Source organism: Mirounga leonina, unplaced genomic scaffold, assembly GCF_011800145.1.
Source record: "Mirounga leonina isolate KUSES-001 unplaced genomic scaffold, KU_Mleo_1.0 Mir_150, whole genome shotgun sequence".
Taxonomy (NCBI): domain Eukaryota; kingdom Metazoa; phylum Chordata; class Mammalia; order Carnivora; family Phocidae; genus Mirounga; species Mirounga leonina.
This window is the reverse complement of record NW_023270374.1, coordinates 11,422,922-11,444,595: the sequence shown is the minus strand read 5'-3', so window position 1 is coordinate 11,444,595 and position 21,674 is coordinate 11,422,922. Positions and strand designations below refer to the sequence as shown.

The 21,674-nt window shown below is 40.8% G+C and overlaps 1 protein-coding gene across 1 annotated transcript in view; it reads right to left on the bottom strand.

Moving 5' to 3' along the window:
• SEL1L2 (SEL1L2 adaptor subunit of ERAD E3 ligase) overlaps positions 1-21,674 on the bottom strand; it is a 110,940-nt gene that overhangs the window by 20,466 nt on the left and 68,800 nt on the right. The window contains exons 8-11 of the mRNA XM_035005820.1: positions 21,150-21,304; positions 20,409-20,465; positions 12,849-12,917; positions 3,998-4,075 (exon numbers count right to left, since the gene is read on the bottom strand). Coding sequence (XP_034861711.1) covers positions 3,998-4,075; positions 12,849-12,917; positions 20,409-20,465; positions 21,150-21,304 — 359 coding nt within the window. The remainder of the gene's footprint in view (positions 1-3,997; positions 4,076-12,848; positions 12,918-20,408; positions 20,466-21,149; positions 21,305-21,674) is intronic.

The window sequence follows — 21,674 nt, the reverse complement described above, 5'->3', positions numbered from 1 at the left end:
TTTCTAATTACTATTCTTAAGAGTCTAGGGAAGGGAGTTTTTAGCATGTTTTAGAATTTAACGCATGTTCAAATATATTGATATTTAGCATATCAATCCAGGATGAAGAATGAACCTTAAAAGTGACTTTCCCAACCAGGAAACTCACTTTTCTTTTTGTCTCCCATCATGTATTTCACTCTTTCGTGACTGAGTGAGGAGGCACATTTGGCCCACCTGTCATTTAGCAGACCTGTAAGTTTGTTTTACAGGTTTATAGTATTTCCTCAGGAACTCAAGTTTTGATTGAAAGCTCTCCAGATTTCTTCTTACCTCCTAAATGGAGTTATTGTGGATGCAGCCAGAGTACCTCTCAGTGATACAAGAATAGCGCATAACTAGAGAAGGCACAGTTGAAAAAAATTTTCAAAACTCCAAAGTTTGAGCTTACGTATACCAAAGGGCCAGCTATTGTAAGAATTCTTAAGGATGGTCCAGCTGTATTTAAAACAGGTGGAATATAGCTGCTCTCTTCTTCCCACTTGTTCCATGACTACATCTACCTGTGGTCCTAGGACTCTTGGGATGGTCTGGTCTGGGGGTGGTAAGGCCTGCTGTGATGGTTGTGGTAAAGTCTGGTGAGTCTGTCTTCCAACTATCCTCATTTTAGGTCTTGAGACAAATGGAAGGGAAGGGAAATGAGAAGAGGGAAGGAGGAAGGGAGAAAATAGGGTACAAGTTCTAACTTTTGACTCACCAACTGCATAAGGACCAGAGGACTTATTTGTAACTTTCAGGTCAGGAGTAGCCAACTCAGATATACCTCCAGGAGCCATTCAGGTACTGTAAGAAGTACATTAATCCAGGCAATAGAGTGACAGAGACTGAGACAAAAGAGAGGGTTCCTGCCCTGTCTAAAGGCAGCAGCAACCCCTCCGCTCTCTGCTCCAGGCCGCTGTTGTCACATAGAATAGCAGCCTCATCTGGTCAGCTCTTCCCATTTTCCAAGAAAAGCTGGATGTCCAGACTTTTATATGACATTTCCTGATCTTTGTTACTTCAGTGTAGTTGACACACAGTATTACATTATTTTCAGGTGTATAGGGTAGTGATTCCACAACTCTCTATACGTTATGCTATGCTCACTGCAAGTGTAGCTACCATCTGTCACCATGTGAGATTTCCTACTCTTTGAAACACTTTCTGGGCCAAACAGAACATATGTATAGGCAATCCCCCCATATATAACTTCCACTTCAGGGCTCAGAGCTCTTGCTTAGGTTAACTGACATGAACTTAGAGAGCACATGGTCATTTATTTGTCAAACATTTAATGAACCTCTACTATGTACTAAGACCACCATCCTCCTCTAGTTGAGGAGACATGGTCTTCAGATAGTATGAGAGAAGGCACAAGGTAGAAGCAGTAAAGTTCCAGCAGTACAGACAGTGAATGGAGGGCAAGCGCAGAGGAGGGAAAATTATATGAACCAACATGGGTAGAGATGGCTTTGTGGAAGGAAGCTGTCCTCTGGGGGATGGGTAGGATTCCGAATGGGGGATTTTGGGAAGGGAAGCAAAATGACAAAAGTGTGAAGGGGAGGATGGGCCTGATGTGTTCAGAGGTGTGAAAGAGAAAAGCAGAAGGGCACTCCTGGGTGGCTCAGTTGGTTAGGTGTCCGCCTTTGGCTCAGGTCATGATCCCAGAGTCCTGGGATTGAGTCCCGCATTAGGCTCCTTGCTCAGCAGGGAACCTGCTTCTCCCTCTGCCTCTTCCTCCTGCTCCCCCTGCTTGTGCTCTCTCTCTCTCTCTGACAAATAAATAAATAAAATCTTAAAAAAAAAAAGAGAGAGAGAAAAGCAGAAGAATATGGTCCAATATGGACCAAACAGGATAACTGCTTATGTTTCTGAGTAAATAAGATAAAAGAAATCATAAAGACTGTAGCTTTGCATTCTGGTACTGATATGACTTAAAAACAAATTTAAAAACGTATGTATGGTTATAGACATTGGGGAGGGTATGTGCTGTGGTGAGTGCTGTGAGTTGTGTAAGACTGTTGAATCACAGACCTGTACCTCTGAAACAAATAATACATTATATGTTAAAAAAAAAAAAAAAGAAGAAGATAGTAGGAAGGGAAAAATGAAGGCGGGGAAATCGGAGGGGGAGACGAACCACGGTTCTAGAGGGGAGGGGGTGAGGGGGATGGGTTAGCCTGGTGATGGGTATTAAAGAGGGCATGTTCTGCATGGAGCATGGGGTGTTATGCACAAACAATGAATCATGGAACACTACATCAAAAACTAATGATGTAATGCATGGTGATTAACATAACATAATAAAATTTAAAAAAACATGTGTGTGTGTGTGTGTGTATCTACTTTTTTTTTTTAAGTAGTAAAAGAAGAGTGTGGATATGCAGAGTGGAAGACAGAAACCCTTTACTTTGGTAGTGACCCCAAGTGAGAAATCTAATAAACCATCCAGGTGATGATAAAGGAATATATATGGTCATGTCCACCTGATGCCATTCAGAATAATTAACCTAAATATAATTTCAGATTTTCTCTGTGTAGAAAGGTTGCTCAGGTTTAGAACACAGGTAGCTCAGATCCCTGCTGGTTACACAGCCCTGAATAGCTTGGGAGCTGGGTTAATTTACACATCCAGCTTCCTGGCATTATTCCTTTGGGCTGACAAATCAGCGTTATTTGCCAGATTACAAGAGATCTTCCTCTGTTACATTACCCCACCTTCTTTTCAGTCAGCTTTCCCTTGTTATCCTAATCTAATGGTACTCCAGATAACCAGCCTGCTGAGCAAAAATTTCTTATAAATTACAAGGGAGAGGAGCCGAGTACCAGCCTTCTCAGTAATTTACACCACAATAGTAGCAGCTCTGAGGTGCTAGTCATTTATAAATAGGCTCCTAAAGCAGCGTGTGGGCTTTTAAAAACTGAGAGCAGTTGAAAATATTCCCCAATTTGAGCACATCTTTACTCCCAGTGTTGCAGTATGGGGTTGTAAGACAACACAATGCTTCCTACTGTGTAGGGTTAGAAAGTTTATCAGGGCCATTCCCCAACATTAGGCTGATGAGTGTGGCAGTGAGGTTGTTCTTAATGTACCGAAGGGATTCAGAGTAGTCTACTAAGTTTTATCAGACAGATGCCAGGCTCACTGAGCCCAGGAATCAAGACAAAAATTTTCATGGCAGGAGCCATATTAGTCCATTTTTATATTCCCTCACAGGTCCAATTAGTTCAGTCTTGGATATGCTTTGAGGTTCACGCCACCTCACAAGATAATAGCTGACACACTGTGTCTACTGTAAGCCAGGAATTATTGCTTTAAGGACTTTGCAATACCAGGCCAATAAATATTAACCTATTAAATCCTGGCAACAACATTAGGAGGCAAACTTATATTCCCATTTGACAGATGGGGAAATTGAGGCACAGAGACTTGCCCATGGCCACACAGGCAGTGTGCTGCAGGGCTGGCATTTAAACCACGGATTCTGCCTCCAGAGCCATGCTCTCATCCATCTTGTCCCCATCCCCTGTCTGATGATCTGCTCGGGTCAGGGGAGTTTCTAGCCTTTGGGGGCGATCGAACTGGAAAAAACTGGGCACTTCTTATTTGTCTTCGTCCTGAACTTACCGCAGACATTGTTTGAGTTTTCCCTTCCTCTGTCCTTGTCCCTTTTATTTCCCATTTCCTGAGCTAGATGGCCTCACCTACTGCACGGGGGAGGGGAAGCTGGGACTTGTCTGGCCCCCTGCTAGCGCAGCATATGTTGCTGCCATTTTTCATTTACTAAGAAGATAAGTGATGTCTCCCCCTCTCCCAACGCCCTATTTCATTGCCAGTGATACTCTTCTTCTACAGGACACAGAACTCCCAGGCTCATTAGCTGGGCATGGGGCTTTGGAATCAACTTTTTGGCATCAGTCTGCATGTAATAAAAGCCAAATGTTTTTCTGGGCTTACAGGAATGGGCTGAAGACATACCTTACTGGCTGCCATGGAAAAGTATTTGAAGGCAGTAGCATTATTCTGTGGCGCTGCCGCATTCCCCTCTAAATACATCTAAAAAAAAAAAAAAAAAAACAACGAACAAACAATAAGAGGACGTAAAAAACTAAGGAATTTGTGGGTGATTAAAATATGTTTTAGAGCTACATAGACATGATGGTTGCACAACATTGTGAATGTACTAAATGTCACTGAATGATACACTTTAAGATGGTGAATTTTATGTTATTTGAATTTCACCTCAATTTTCATAAAAGGAAAAACTAAGGAAATAATCTACTACATACATTCTGGGGTGACCTTGCTGGAGGGCAAAGAAATGGACTTTGTTTGTGTTTTCTCACATTTCCTTTCATCTCAAGTTGTCTGTAGCCCTTGGGGAAGTGGTGCATTTGTCCCCATGGTTACTAATGCGAAATGGCTGCAGGCAGCCAAGGGCAGCACTTGGGAGAGTGAGTGGTCTTTGAAGGAGAGAAAAAAAAATGTGCCTCTTTAGAGGAACTGTCCACAAATTTGCTCAGCAGCCGAGGAGGATCCTCCCTTGGTAGGGGGCCCAAGGATGGAGTTTGGTCAGCCTAGAGCTGGTTCTCATTCCCAGGGTGTAGGAAGGAGGCACCTCACTGCGGGGAGGCCTATACCAGTTAGATGTTCAACTGGCCCAGATGTCTTGTTACATGGCAGAATAGGTGGTCATGGTGGTGGTAGGGGTCTCTGAACTACACTCAGCCCAGGCGCCCTGGGCCAGGTGCACTTTTCAAGGCTACTTTTGGTGCCCCAGATAAAGGCTGCTGTTGTATGGGGCTTTTTCTCGAACTGTCACCTCAAGAATACTATCCTCAGTCTGGAGTGGAATGCCTTGGTCAGCTGTTTCCATGAAAGACATTTGTCACACTCTACTGGGTTCCATTCATGGTACCATTAGTTTCTTAAGATTTTTAAGAAATGAAAAAGTACTGATCAAGATGAAGCATATACGGTCTCCTCACTGGAGGGATTCCTGGAGAAGCTGCAGTGTGGGGATGCTCTAGACTGAGTACTGCCCTCAGTGTCTTTTCACCTCCTCCTCCTGCAGGGCAGCCGCGGTGGCAGGAGCACTTACCAGTGGCAACTTGAGGCTGCACCCTGGGCCAGCCCCCCAGGGTGGTGCTCAACTGAGAGGGGGGCTCAGTGCCCCAAGGGGTGTGTGTAGGGTGGGGGTGGCCAGCTGGGACCAGCTGGTGGCCCTGAAAAACCTCCCACACACCCACACCCACACACCCCTTTGGGGTTGCAGGCTGCCCCTCCAAGAGCAGAGGCAGCAAGAGGACAAGTGTGTCTGGCACAGGTCCACGTGGGGAGAGCAGTGGGGACGGAGACCGGCATCACCTTCTGGTCCTTCAGTGGTATTGCTAACTTGCCTTCCTGACCCAGAGTCAGTACCAATCTATTTCACTTGGGAAAGACCTAAGAGTCAACTAAAGAAACACAAACTGGAGACATTAAAACCATTGGTTATCTCTCACATCTAGAATTGAGAAGGCCTGTCAACTAGTCAAAAGAGATTAATTGCCTATGTGCCATCAAACTAGATGTTGAAGTGAAAAATCTAAAGAGCTAAATATATAAATAAAAATAAATATGAGGGGGAGGAGCAAGATGGCAGAGGAGTAGGAGACCTAAATTTCGTCTGGTCCCAGGAATTCAGCTGGATAGGGATCAAAACCATTCTGAACACCTACAAACTCAACAGGAGATCGAAGAAAAGAATAGCAACAACTCTCTGAACAGAAAAGCGACCACTTTCTGGAAGGTAGGACGTGCGGAGAAGTGAATCCGAGGCGATATTCGGGACGATAGACGGCGGGGGAGGGGTCCTCTGTCAGCTGCTAACAGCAAGTGATAGAGAAGTGGAGCACAAAATTGGAACTTTTAGAAGTCAGCTCCACTGAGGGACATCACTCCAGTGGCTAAGCAGGGGGTGGAACCCTCGCTGGGACAGTGTGGTCTCAGGACCCTCGGGGTCAAAGAAAGACTGGGGATGCCTGAGTGCGGCAGAGCTCCCAGGTATCAGAGCAGGGAAGCCAGCTGCAGAGACGGAGCCGAGGAGCAGGCTCTCAGCTTGGGGTTGCCATAAACCGTAATCCGTGGCACAGTTGGGCCACTGCTCCTCCAGCAGGGACCCAACAAGCGGCAGATCTGGGGAGACTCCCCTTCCTCCCCTGGGAGAAGTGGCACGGGAGTGCACTGCAGGGATCTGCTGGGTTTGGAGACTCCACACCGGGTGGGGTGCCAGAGATAGAAACGCTCGGCCACAGGCCGGGTGAGCATGGAGTGCGGCCGGAGACCAGGGAGACAGGAGTGATTGACTGCTTTTCTCTGGGAGTGCACTGAGGAGTGGGGCCCTGAGTTCTTGGCTCCTCTGGGGCGGAGATTGGGAGGCTGCCATTTTCACTTTCGTCCTCCTTGCAAGGAACAAAAGCTCCCGAGAGCAAACCCGAGCAGATTATTTAGCCCGGACGGGGAAAGGGCGGGGAAATTCGGACTCCAGCAAAGACATTTGGGAACCACGGCAACAGCCCCCTCCCCCAGAAGATCAGCAAGAACAGCCAGACAAGACCAAGTTTACCGATCAATGAGAATGGCACAGTTCCAGCACTAGGGGAATACAGCACATAGAATTCATGGCTTTTTCCCCATTATTCTTAGGTCTTTCAAAATTAATTTTTTTTATTTTCTTTTTTTTCCTTTTTCTTTTTCCCTTTTTCAACCAACATCTTACCAATCCCTTTTTAAAAAAATCTTTTTTATTTTTCATTTTTAGACTCATATTCTATCCCTTCATAATAGTTAACCTTATTTTTGGTATATATGTATAAGTTTTTCTCTCTTTAAAATTTTGGGATACAGTTTCTTCTAACAGACCAAAATATACCCTAAATCTCTAGTGTATGGCTTTGTTCTAGTCTCCTGCCTGATCACATTCTCTCCAGTTTTTTGTTTTTTTTTAATCCTGTTCTTTCTTTTTTCAACCAACTTCTTATCTTAGCAATTCCTTTTATAAAATCTTTTATAATTTTCATCTTTACAGTCATATTCCATCCCTTCATCGTATTTACCCTTATTTTTGTACATATATAAGTTTTTCTTTCTTTAAAATTTTGGGAGGCACTTTCTTCTAACAGACCAAAATACACCCAGAATCTAGTGTGTGGCACAGATCTATGCACCAGCCTGATCATATTTGATCATATTCTTTTTTTTTTTTTCTATTATCTTTCTTTCCCTTTCTTTTCCCCCGGTTTCAGGTCTCTTTTGATTTGTATAGTGTATATTTTTCTGGGGTGGTTGTTACCCTGTTAGCATTTTGTTCTCTCATTCATCTATTGTCCTCTGGTCAAAATGACAAGACAGAAAAAATCACCTCAAAAAAAAAAGAACAAGAGGCAGTACCGACTGCCAGGGACCTAATCAATACGGACATTAGTAAGATGTTGGAACTAGAGTTCAGAATGATGATTTTAAAAATGCTAGCTGGGCTTGAAAAAAGCATGGAAGATATTAGAAAAACCCTTTCTGGAGAAATAAAAGAACTAAAATCTAAACAAGTCAAAATCAAAAAGGCTATTAATGAGGTGCAATCAAAAATGGAGGATCTAACTGCTACGATAGATGAGACAGAAGAGAGAATTAGTGATATAGGAGACCAAATGATGGAAAATAAAGAAGCTGAGAAAAAGAGAGATAAACAACTACTGGATCACTAGGGCAGAATTCAAGAGATAAGCGATACCATAAGACGAAACAATATTAAAAAAATTGGGATCCCAGAAGAAGAAGAAAGAGAGAGAGGGGCAGAAGGTATATGGGAGCAAATTATAGCAGAGAACTTCCCTAATTTGGGGAAGGAAACAGGCATCAAAATCCCGGAGGCCCAGAGAACCCCCATCAAAGTCAATAAAAATAGGTCAACACCCTGACATCTAATAGTAAAACTTACAAGTCTCAGAGACAAAGAGAGAATCCTGAAAGCAGCTCAGGAGAAGAGATCTGTAACCTACAATGGTAGAAACATTAGACTGGCAACAGACCTATCCACAGAGACCTGGCAGGCCAGAAAGGACTGGCAGGATATGTTCAGAGCACTAAATGAGAAAAATATGCAGCCAAGAATACTCTATCCAGCTAGGCTGTCACTGAAAATAGAAGGAGAGATAAAAAGCTTCCAAGACAAACAAAAACTAAAGAAATTTGAAAACACGAAAACAGCCCTACAAGAAATCTTGAAAGGGGTCCTCTAAGCAAAGACAGAGCCCAAAAAGGAGCACGGACAATATACAGTAACAGTCACCTTACAGGCAATACAATGGCACTAAATTCCTATCTTTCAATAGTTACCCTGAATGTAAATGGGCTAAATGCCCCAATCAAAAGACACAGGCTATCAGATTGGATAAAAAGACAAGACCCATTGATATGCTGTCTGCAAGAGACTCATTTTAGAACCAAAGACACCACCAGATTGAAAGTGAGGGGGTGGAAAACCATTTACCATGCAAATGGACACCAAAAGAAAGCTGGGGTGGCAATCTTTATATCAGACAAATTAGATTTTAAACCAAAGACGATGATAAGGGATGAGGAAGGACACTATATCCTACTTAAAAGGTCTATCCAACAAGATCTAACAATTGTAAATATCTATGCACCTAACATGGGAGCACCCAATTATATAAGGCAATTAATAACAAAAGCAAAGAAACACATTGACAACAATACAATAATAGTGGGGGAGTTTAACAGCCCCTTCACTGAAATGGACAGATCATCCAAGCAAAAGATCAACAAGGAAGTAAAGACTTTAAATGACACACTGGACCAAATGGACTTCACAGATATATTCAGAATATTCCATCCCAAAGCAACAGAATACACATTCTTCTCTACCGCACATGGAACATTCTCCAGAATAGATCACATCTTAGGTCACAAATCAGGTGTCAACTGGTACCAAAAGACTGGGATCATTCCCTGCCTATTTTCAGACCACAATGCTTTGAAACTAGAACTCAATCACAAGAGGAAAGTCGGAAAGAACTCAAATACATGGAGGTTAGAGAGCATCCTACTAAAGAATGAATGGGTCAACCAGGAAATTAAAGAAGAATTAAAAAAATACATGGAAACCAATGAAAATGAAAACACAATTGTTCAAAATCTTTGGGATGCAGCAAAGGCAGTCCTAAGAGGAAAGTATGTAGCAATACAAGCCTTTCTCAAGAAACAAGAAAGGTCTCAAATACACAACCTAGCCCTACACCTAACAGAGCTGGAGAAAGAACAGCAAATAAAGCCTAAACCCAGCAGGAGAAGAGAAACCAAAAAGATCAGAGCAGAAATCAATGAAATAGAAACCAAAAGAACAGTAGAACAGATCAACAAAACTAGGAGCTGGTTCTCTGAAAGAATTAACAAGATTGATAAACCCCTGGCCAGACTTATCAAAAAGAAAAGAGAAATGGCCCAAATAAATAAAGTCATGAATGAAAGAGGAGAGATCACAACGAACACCAAAGAAATACAAACAATTATAAGAACACATTATGAGCAACTCTGTGGCAGCAAATTAGATAATCTGGAAGAAATGGAAGCATTCCTAGAGAAGTGTAAAGTACCAAAACTGAACCAGGAAGAAATAGAAAACCTGAATAAACCTATAACCACTAAGGAAACTGAAGCAGTCATAAAAAAATCTCCCAACAAACAAAAGCCCAGGGCCAGATGGCTTCCCAGGGAAATTCTACCAAACATTTCAAGGAGAATTAATACCCATTCTTCTGAAATTGTTCCAAAAAATAGAAATGGAAGGAAAACTTCCAAACTCGTTTTATGAGGCCACCATTACCTTGATCCCAAAACCAGACAAAGACCCCATCAAAAAGGAGAATTACAAACCAATATCCCTGATGAACATGGATGCAAAAATTCTCACCAAAATACTAGCCAATAGGATCCAACAGTACATTAAAAGGATTATTCAATACGACCAAGTGGGGTTTATCCCTGGGCTGCAAGGTTGGTTCAACATCTACAAATCAATCAATGTGATACAATACATTAATAAAGGAAAGAACAGAACGATATGATCCTCTGAAAAGATGCAGAAAAAGCACCTGACAAAGTACAGCATCCTTTCTTGATCAAAACTCTTCAGAGTATAGGGATAGAGGGTACATACCTCAATATCATAAAAGCCATCTATGAAAAACCTACAGTGAATATCATTCTCAATGGGGAAAAACTGAGGGCTTTCCCCCTAATGTCAGGAACACAGCAGGGATGTCCACTATCACCACTGCTATTAACGTATTACTAAAAGTCCTAGCCACAGCAATCAGACAACAAAAAGAAATAAAAAGCACCTGAATCAGCAAAGAAGAAGTGAAACTCTCACTCTTTGCAGATGATATGATACTTTATGTGCAAAACACAAAACACTCCACCCCTAAACTGCTAGAACTCATACAGGAATTCAGTCAAGTGGCAGGATATAAAATCAATGTGCAGAAATCAGTGGCATTCCTATACCAACAACAAGCAGAAGAAAGAGAAATTAAGGAGTCGATCCCATTTACAATTGCACCCAAAACCATAAGACACCTAGGAATAAATCTAACCAAAGAGGCAAAGGATCTGTACTCAGAAAACTATAAAATACTCATGAAAGAAACTGAGGAAGACACAAAGAAATGGAAAAACGTTCCATGCTCATGGATTGGAAGAACAGATATTGTGAAGATGTCAATGCTACCTAGAGCAATCTACATATTCAATGCAATCGCCCTCAAAATACCATCCATTTTTTCAAAGAAATGGAACAAATAATCCTAAAATTTGCATGGAACCAGAAAAGACCCCGCATAGCCAGAGGAATGTTGAAAAAGAAAAGCAAAGCCGGCGGCATCACAATTCCGGACTTCCAGCTCTATTACAAAGCTGTCATCCTCAAGACAGTATGGTACTGGCACAAAAACAGACACATAGATCAATGGAACAGAATAGAGAGCCCAGAAATGGACCCTCAACTCTATGGTCAACTCATCTTTGACAAGCAGGAAAGAATGTCCAATGAGAAAAAGACAGTCTCTTCAACAAATGGTGTTGGGAAAATTGGACAGCCACATGCAGAAGAATGAAACTGCACCATTTCCTTACACCACACACAAAAATAGACTCCAAATGGTTGAAAGATCTCAATGTGAGACAGGAGTCCATCAAAATCCTAAAGGAGAACACAGGCAGCAACCTCTTTGACCTCAGCCACAGTCACTGCTTCCTAGAAACATTACCAAAGGCAAGGGAAGCAAAGGCAAAAATGAACTATTGGGACTTCATCAAGATAAAAAGCTTTTGCACAGCAAAAGAAACAGTCAACAAAACTAAGAGATAACCGACAGATTGAGAGAAGATACTTGCAAATGACATATCAGATAAAGAGCTAGTATCCAAAATCTATAAAGAACTTATCCAACTCAATACCCAAAGAACAAATGATCCAATCAAGAAATGGGCAGAAGACATGAACAGACATTTTTCCAAAGAAGACATCCAAATGGCCAGCAGACACATCAAAAAGTGTTCAACATTGCTCGGCATCAGGGAAATCCAAATCAAAACCTCAATGTGATACTACCTCACACCAGTCAGAATGGTTAAAATCAACAAGTCAGGAAATGACAGATCTTGGCAGGGGTGCAGAGAAAGGGGAACCCTCTTACACTGTTGGTGGGAATGCAAGCTGGTGCAACCACTCTGGAAAACAGTATGGAGGTTCCTAAAATTTGAAAATAGAGCTACCATATGATCCAGCAATTGCACTACTGGGTATTTACTCCAAGGATACAAATGTAGTGATCCGAAGGGGTACGTGCACCCCGATGTTTATAGCAGCAATGTCCAGAAGATCCAAACTATGGAAAGAGCCAAGATGTCCCATTGACAGATGAATGGATAAAGAAGAAGTGGTATATATATACAATGGAATATTATGCAGCCATCAAAAGGAATGAAATCTTGCCATTTGCAATGACATCGATGGAACTGGAGGGTATTATGCTGAGCGAAATATATCAATCAGAGAAAGACATGTATCATATGATCTCACTGATATGAGGAATTCTTAATCTCAGGAAACAAACTGAGAGTTGCTGGAGTGGTGGGGGTGGGAGGGATGGGGTGGCTGGGTGATAGACATTGGGGAGGGTATGTGCTATGGTGAGCGCTATGAATTGTGTAAGACTGTTGAATCTCAGACCTGTACCTCTGAAACAAATAATACAGTATATGTTAAAAAAAAAAAAAGAAGATAGCAGGAAGGGAAAAATGAAAGGGGGGAAATCGGAGGAGGAGATGAACCATGAGAGACTATGGACTCTGAGAAACAAACTGAGAGTTCTAGAGGGGAGGGGGATGGGGGGATGGGTTAGTCTGTTGATGGGTATTAAAGAGGGCACGTACTGCATGGAGCACTGGGTGTTATATGCAAACAATGAATCATGGAACACTACATCAAAAACTAATGATGCAGGTGCCTGGGTGGCTCAGTCATTAAGCGTCTGCCTTCGGCTCAGGTCATGATCCCAGGGTCCTGGGATCGAGTCCCGCATCAGGCTCCCTGCTCGGCAAGAAGTCTGCTTCTCCCTCTCCCATTCCCCCTGCTTGTGTTCCTGCTCTCGCAATCTCTCTCTCTGTCAAATAAATAAATAAAATCTTAAAAAAACCAAAAACTAATGATGTATAGTGATTAACATAACATAACAAAATTAAAAAAAAAAAAAGATGAAGCATGTACCTTTCCAATAAATGCCATGGCATTTGCACTCCCAGCCTTTGCTGCCTTTAAGAAGTAGTATAATGCTTTCTGGAGAGAAAAGGGACAGTATTATTGACAGTCACAAACATATCCTACAAAATAGCATTTCAGACCAAACTTTATTTCATTTAACATGCATTCAAAAAGTATCTATGAAATGCGCACACTGTTTAAGGTACTATTTCAAATGCTATTTCAAACATAAACCTGAAGAGTGGGATTTATATATGGTTCACATATATAAATTTAAAATGTGAGGGCTTGGTTTTTCGCATGTGGAAAGGCATGATGGGCATGTGGCTTTGTGGAGGACAGATGGATCCCAGCTCGAGAACTACATAGTCTATTATTTTGAAAAGTATGCTTCGATGTTGACACTGTGTACTTATTTTATAAGACGGTTTGTACAATTTGGTAGAATTGGATATGTAGCTTCCTAATGTTTATAAGGCAGAGTGAATAAAACAAGACACATCTGGCTGCCTGCTGAGACCAGGTCTTTTTACAGAGGTAAACTTCAGGCCAATTCTTTCTAAATCAAAATGAAGGAGGCCAGCCAAGCCTCTGATTCTCTTTAGGTCATAACATTAATTGAAATGCTCAGTCTAGGGGCGTCTGGGTGGCGCAGTCGGTTAAGCGGCTGCCTTCGGCTCAGGTCATGATCCTGGGGTCCTGGGATTGAGCCCCTCATCAGGCTCCCTGCTCTGCAGGAAGCCTGCTTCTCCCTCTCCCTCTGCCTGCCTCTCTGCCTACTTGCTCTCTCTCTCTCTATGTCTCTGTCAAATAATAAAAAAAAAAAAATGCTCAGTCTAGAACATATAAGGGCTGACCTGACCCTTACGGACCATTCCCTAGGCTTCATCTTGACCTCTTAGAAGTTCTCCTCAGAAACCACATGAAGCATTAAAAGAAATCCACCACAGGAATGAGGAATGAAGACACTCTCTGAAGTGTCTTTTTAGGACACAACTCTTTTGCTCTTTAAAAAGCCTTGACTAGGTTGATGTGCAAGGATCTGCTCCTCCTCAAAGAGAAGAGAAGGTTTAAGGAAGAAATGTGAGTAGTTCTTTTATATGTAAATTTATTCCAGAAATATTGCCAATTTATTTGGGAGCCACACCCTTGTTCTAAAGTCAGTCTGCCTTGTGGACATAACTAAATATAAATGCCACCAGGGCTGTACCTCACCAAACCATACACCCATGCATCTATCCACCTCTTCTAGTCTTCATTTATTCTTTCAGAAACTTGATTGAAAAGAGCTATGTATATGGTAGTATGTTAAGTTATTATAGGTGTGTCACAAATGAATAAAAAATACCATCCCTACATTTGCTGTCTACCAATACTGCTGAGAAGAAAGGCATATATGCAAATAGCAATGACAGTAGATGAGAATTGGGAACAAAGGAACACCAAAAAGAATTAGAGAGGTATGGCATAACAATTATACATATGTGTTTTACAATCTTTGTCTTACCTAATCTTCACAACAGCACTAGAAGAAGGTACTATTAATATCTGAGCCAATTTTCTGACACTCAAAGTCAAGCAGCTGGTACTAGAGTTCCATAAGCAGCCCGATTCCAGTTTCCATGCACTTAGTACTCTGCCTTCACGGAGTCAAGAAAGAGACTCAAATGACAAAGGTCTCACAAAAAATGGAGAGAATTCACCAGTGCAGAGGGCATCATAGGCTGAGGAATAACATGAGTAAGGAATGGAGATAGAAATGTCCAAGGTGTGTCTAGGAAATACTAATTACTTCAGTATGGCTGAAGTAGAATACCCAAAAGCTAAGACTTGCAAGAATATGATGGGGCCATATTTTAGCAGTCTTGAATACTAGTCCAAGGCTTCTATTTTCTTTGGTAGAAAATAGAAGCTGTTGGAAATTTATGAGCATAAGGGAATCTTAAAACAACAAATGATGTCCAAAATGTCCAGAATAACCTAAGTGTCAATTGGATAGGAGGAAATTATAGCAATGTATGATTTATCAATCATCTATCAGTAAACAAATCAAATGTATGATTTACCAATCACATTTATCAGACCCCATTAATATAGAAACTGAAGGTATTTCTTATGAATGCCTCTTCTGAGCCAAGACCCAAATATACCTATAGGCAACTATCATGGCAACATCCATAGATTTAAATGTCTGAATCCCCTGTACTTAGCACAGTGTCTAACTGTATATCTGGCACTTAGGAAATATTTCTGGAATGACTGCATGAGTGAGGGAATGGAAGGATAAGTTTATAAATCTCTAAAACAGGGCAACTGGATTTTAAGCTTTATAGTCGCTCATCCTGTGATTCTGTGAAATAATTTTCAAAGTCCAGTTTCAGAATTTGGCTCTCAAAATATTTGGCAATAGAAAATCTTGGGAAAAAATTGTCACTCTGAGAAACTATATTTGAATTGTTAAAAGAGAATAAGCAAATAAGAATCAGAAGAAAATAAGAATCCTGGAGTTTTCCCCATCTTTCAATATGATGATCCCATAAAGACAAAGGAATTGAAGCTTTCTCTAATTTCCCCTTCTACACCCTTCCACTTTCACAGTTTACTTGACATTTCAGTTCTCTTTTATTTGTCTTTAAGTTAACCTGCCTTTAGTGCTATTGCTTTAATTGTATGAACATTTACTAAACACTATGTGAAAGTTATCATGCACGTTACTTTGATGAGTCTTTGCTTTCAAAGAGTTAAGTATCCATTCATCCATCTATCTGTCAATCCATCCATCTACCCATCCATCCATCTTCCCATCCATCCATCCATCTGCTGTGGTCTGCATATTTGTGTCCCTTCAAAATTCATAAGTTGAAAACCTAATACCCAAAGTGATGGTATTAGGAGGTGGGACCTTTGGAAGGTGACTGGCACAGAGCTTTCATGAATGGGATTAGTGCCTTTATAAAGGAGGCCTCAGAGAGCTAGCTCATTCTTACTGTTATGTAAGGATACAATGAGAAGTCCATAAACTAGAAGAGGGCCCTATCCAACCATGCTGACACTCTGATCTCAAACTTCTAGCCTCTAGAAATGTGAGAAATAAGTTTCTGTTGTTTATAAGCCACCCAGACTATGGTATTTTGGTTATAGCTGCTAAAACAGACTAAGACACCATCCATCCTTCCTTTAAATATTTATTGAGCACCTACTGTCATATTTTACTGATTCTAACATGTACCCCCACACACACTTTAATCAGGACACTTCTTACTATCAATGGCATCATATAATTTATATTGGCAGTGTTTTTTTCTTTCTCAATAGAACATAAAATAAGGTATCTTATAATTGATGGTGTTGTAGATAGGATGAAATATAGTATGTCCCAGGTATTATGCAAAGTGAAATGTTATTATTTAAACACATATCTTCTTAAAACAATGAGCATGATTTTTCATTGGTTCGAGAAAATTCCTAGGTTTAATCAGTTTGTAACATTTCCCCTAGAATGAAATGCCAAGAAAATGTATTACTTTAAAAATATTTATGAATACTTCTTTTATCTCAAAATCTGTAAATCATTCTGAAAAGGGATGAAATTATCTCTTGTGTTTTTAATGAGTGTCAGGGTAGACAAAGCAGTTGCCCTTACATATCTGGTATTATGCCTCTGCTAGGTTTAATTTAATTATGCCATATCCACTTTATTTTTTTTATTAACATATAATGTATTATTTGTTTCAAGGGTAAGGTCTGTGATTCATCAGTCTTACACAATTCACAGCACTCACCATAGCACATACCCTTCCCAATGTCCATCACCCCCATCCCTCCCACCCTGCGATATCCACTTTAATAATACGCGCTCAAATACCCAGCTTTCCTAATCCAATTTATTCTGAGCCTGTATAAATTTAGGAATGCAAATTATATTAAAATATATGTGTAGAAATTCAAGATAATGTAATCAAGGATTGCATATTCAATATTTTTCAGTAATTAAAATTTGGTAGTGGGGGAGGGAGAGGTGAAAATGTTGCCTATAGTGATAACTCATGAGAGATTAATTTAATCAAACAATGAGAAGAAAAAAAAAGGCAAACTAGTTTTTTCCCAGTATTTTAATACTTGATTTGCTGGGCAGTAAACTGGGCATTACTTACAATTATAAAGAACCTTACACTAATAATTTTCTTTGGTGGACTGAAGCATTGGCATACTGGCTCAAGTGGTGGTTCTCAGGCTGAGGACCAACATATAATGCTTAGGATGCTATCACTCATTCATTCATTCATTCACTAAATACCAACTACCTAATATGTACCCAGTACTATCAGAGTATAGGATACACAGGAATGAGCAAGACAAACAAGAACTTACATTCCATTGTGGGGAGACAGATAGTAAACAAGTCAAGATCTATATGATTCAGGGGGTGATATGGGAAAAGGAAAATAAACACTGTGATAGGATAAGTGGTGGAGAGGAGAGATGATCAAGAAAATCCTCTCTAAGGAAGTAAGACTCAAAGATGAGAGGCCAGCCGTGGGAAGAGTTGTAGTAACAGCCTTTCAGAAACTAGGTTTTTCCTTTTAACTTCTCTCACTCCCATGCCACTTCAAGTTGATCCTAAGCTGTGGTAAGGTGCAAAAATGACCACAATACTTCACAGTTGTGCCTATTAAGAGAAGTCCTTTTCCCCTGCCCCTTCAATGTTGGCTGGCCTTGTAATTTGCTTTGGCCAAAAGAATGTGGTAGAAGTGATTTGTGAGTTCCAACCCTAGGCCATAAGAGACTTTCGTGCTTGTCTTCTTAGAACCCTGGGCTGCCATGTGAAAAGCTTGGGCACAGTTGGCTGGAGGAAGGGAGCATGTGGAGAGTCCTAGTCATCCTAGGTCACAGATGAGGCCATCATAAACCAGCCAGCCCTGGCCAGTACTCTACAGATGCATGAGCAAGCCTAGTCAAGATTGGTTGAGCCTGGCTGAGACCAGAAGAATTACTCAGCTGAGCCCAGCCAAAACTGCTAACCTGACAAAATCATGAATTAAATAAATGGTTGTTGTTTTAAGCCATCTAAATTGGGGAGTGGTTTATGAGGCAGCCTAAACTAATGTATACAAAATCCAATCAGTCTTTTTTTTAATGTTGAAATTTTTTAAAATTTTATTATGTTATGTTAGTCACCATATATTACATCATTAGTTTTTGATGTAGTGTTCCATGATTCATTGTTTGCGTATAACACCCAGTGCTCCATTCAATACGTGCCCTCCTTAACACCCATCACCGGGTTGACCCATCCCCCCCCCCCCAAGAACCCTCATTTTGTTTCTCAGAGTCCATAGCCTCTCATGGTTCGTCTCCCCCTCCGATTCCCACCCCCTTCATTTTTCCCTTCCTTCTATCTTCTTCTTTTTTTTTTTTTTAAACATATAATGTATTATTTGTTTCAGAAGTACGGGTCTGTGATTCAACAGTCTTACAAAAGTCACAGCGCTCACCATAGCACATACTTTCCCCAATGTCTATCACCCAGCCACCCCATCCCTCCCACCCCCCACCACTCCAGCAACCCTCAGTTTGTTTCCTGAGATTAAGAATTCCTCATATCAGTGAGATCATATGATACATGTCTTTCTCTGATTGACTTATTTCTAAGCCAATCACTCTTAAGGTTTGAAAACTTAACTAGAGCTCTCCAGGCAGGTTTGGGTTTATTAGGTTGAGGAAAGCTGGAAGGACAAGCCTGTGCTCCCCCCAGCATGTGCCTGAACCACTCTGATGGCTTTTGGTGATATCTGGATAGGAAGCATGGAGCCCAAGCCAACCATTTGAAAGTTAGAGCTAAAGAAACCTGACGAATTATATCATTCCTTCTTTTTGCATTATAAATGAGGAAACTAGATTTTGGCTGTATACTACCCCCCCCACCCCGCCAGGTTAAAAGGAAGCAAGGTTTAATGGAAAGAGCACAGGCTTTGAATGCTGAAGCCCAGATTTCAAATTCTGATTCTTAACAACATTACTAGTCAGCTGTGATACTTGAAACAATTTACTTCATCCCTACAGCCTCAGCTCCTCATCTGTAAGATAGAGATAATAAAACCTCTGTGAATGAGCCTGTAGGAGAGCCTGAATGGGCTCCTTGATGTTGCCCAAGTGCCTGGCTGTTGCCACTACAGCACCAGACCCCTTCACTGCCAGCCCTGAGATTGTACTTCATCCTCATCTGGAGGCAGCTCCCATCTGGTGTTCACAGTGGCTGGAGGTGCCCAGGAGTATTTAGCTTTGTGGAGTTTTCATGTATTCTGCAAAGATTGAGTATTTAGCTTTGTGGAGTTTTTATGTACTCTGCAAAGATTGATGGATTTTCCCTACAGCTGAGGTTTGGGTGCCTTCGTACTCAACAGAATTTCATGTTTATGGAAAATGCGTAATTCTTCCTAGTTTATGCATCTGTTATTTAACATGAGAAACTCATTGCAGGCTGAAATCTGATACGGGAGTAATATCGTGAATCTAGAGCTTCCCATCTAAGAAGCTAGAACCTTGGTTATGAGGAGAATTAATAAAATCTGAACACCTTCAACTGAGCTGTCTTAAGATGCATGTGCTTATTTCAAGTGCTATCTGTTTTGTCACATTTTATAAAATTAACTTTGACATTTAGCCTATGTATACTGTACCTCATATAAAACATAAGTTACACTCATAAAAACAATACAAAGTAAAATGAACAGTAACAACAGATCAACTCTTTTATGTAACCACCTTATTAAAGTAGTTATTTCTATTGCTTAGCTATTGGGACTATGTTGAAATAGGGTATGTGTTCCTTTGAGGCTGTGAGCACATGGCTCCTATAAAATGGCAAGGGCTGCAAAATCATCTTTAAAAAAGAATCCCAGTTACTTCCTCAGATCTGAGGGGATCTATGGCCTTGAAACCACAATTAGACACTAGACAAGACCTGATCCCCTGGCTCTGGTAACTTACTGAGATCTTGTGTAGGTCAAGTTTTTTGCTTTTTCCTCCACTATAAATTTGAATTGTTAATTAATCTTCCGACCTCACTGGGATAAGGTAAGGTTAAGCAAAATGATTGAAAGGAGCTTTGCAAATTTATAAAGATGTTTAATAATATTTCTAATTATATTCTAGGCAGTCTGAGGCTGGTCCTCAGACCACTTAGCAAGAAACTCCCAGGTGGACTCTCCACAGCTGGCTTTTGGGGAATGGGTGTGTCCAAGGCTGGCAGGTGAGGGTATCTACTTCACCTAAGCCCAGTTAGGGAGGGAAGAGGCTAGGTTCAAGGGGAACATGGAAACTCCCTGGCCCCCAATTCTCTTTCAGAAGCCTCTACTCCTTAGTATTTAGAGGTAGATAGGAAAAGTGCTTCCTCTGGTGAACTTTGTTCTTCCTCAAAAGCTAGAAAGCTGATCTGACCAAGGAAGTAGCAATGGGCTCTCCCCAGCAACTTTTCCATGCCCCCCCCTTTTTGCCTCCCTCACCCCATCCTCCCTCACCACTCTCCTCTCTACCCCACATGACTGAATCTTGAGATTGACTTACGTAGTAATCCTGATCCAGACCTTTCCTCCCAATTAGATGTAATTGTCCAAGAGATACCTAGGAATAACAATTTTTGAAAATTATTTTAGCAATAGCATTAATTTAAATGAAGAAAATAACCAATTATACTCAATTTGAAAAATAAATGTATAAAAATGGTGAAAAAAATGAAGAAAACATTTACTTGGTGTTTTATTATAGTATACTGTTTCAGTTTGATACAGTTGGCATGTCTAAAAAAGAGGGAGAAAAAACATTCCAGGCTATATCTTTTATTGGGTAAGTGACTGAATGCTGGGCATCTGGCTTCCTCAGTGGCAGGGAGCTGGCCTGCTGGTATACAGCAACACCTGGAAACATAAACCTAGCAGCCTTTACTCTTAGCTCTCAAAGGTCACACAAATGCTGTCCCATTCCCATTCTCAAAGATATAACACTTCTGAATGATGGTTAAGAGTTCATTCATACTCAACACAGGATGGTGCTTTTTTCCTACACTTAAAATCTAGGTTTTTTAAAAGTAAAATTTTTAGGAATAAATGCAAAAGAAAAAATTGCCATTACTATGACAGGTGGCTCTCCCATAGGCTATAGAAACAGGGAACAAGAAAAGAGGAGCGGATGTCTCTTCTTGTTCACATTCAGGATGGAGCATTCATTGTTAACCCTTTTAGGACTCAGACAACCAAACCCCTCGTAATTTGCATGTTCTAAAAATCCAAATTCGTCTGTATACATTACTTGTATCTGAACATCTCCTCTTTCTGCCAAAAATTTGTAGTATTGGTATATGTCCCAATCCAAAATCTCACTGTTAGAACTCAGATTTTCAGGTCTCTCAGTTAGTCTCACTTTTTCCACTGGAATACCCTCACTTTTTTCCAATTTGTCAGCAACTGTGAACAGAAACAAACCAGAGAATAGCTGGAATACACAAGGTTGCAAGAGATAACAGTCAATTTAGAGAAAACAGGCTGATTCTACTTAAATTGTGCAGAGATCTAGTCTACTAACAGAAAAAAAGACATCTACTGTTAGGAGATAGAAATTTACTGATTTTTGTTTATTTGGTTCTGAGAAAAGTGCAAGAAACCTCATTATTTTTTGCAATCCTTACAAAAATTGTATCAACATATATCAGAGCCTACTGAAGAGCTTGGCCAAGCAGGCTCAAGGAAAGAAGACAGATGTTAGGAGCAGGCAACTGACCCCTTCTACCACTGACTTTTTCTGAGATTGAAACTACAATATAAGAATAATAATTGC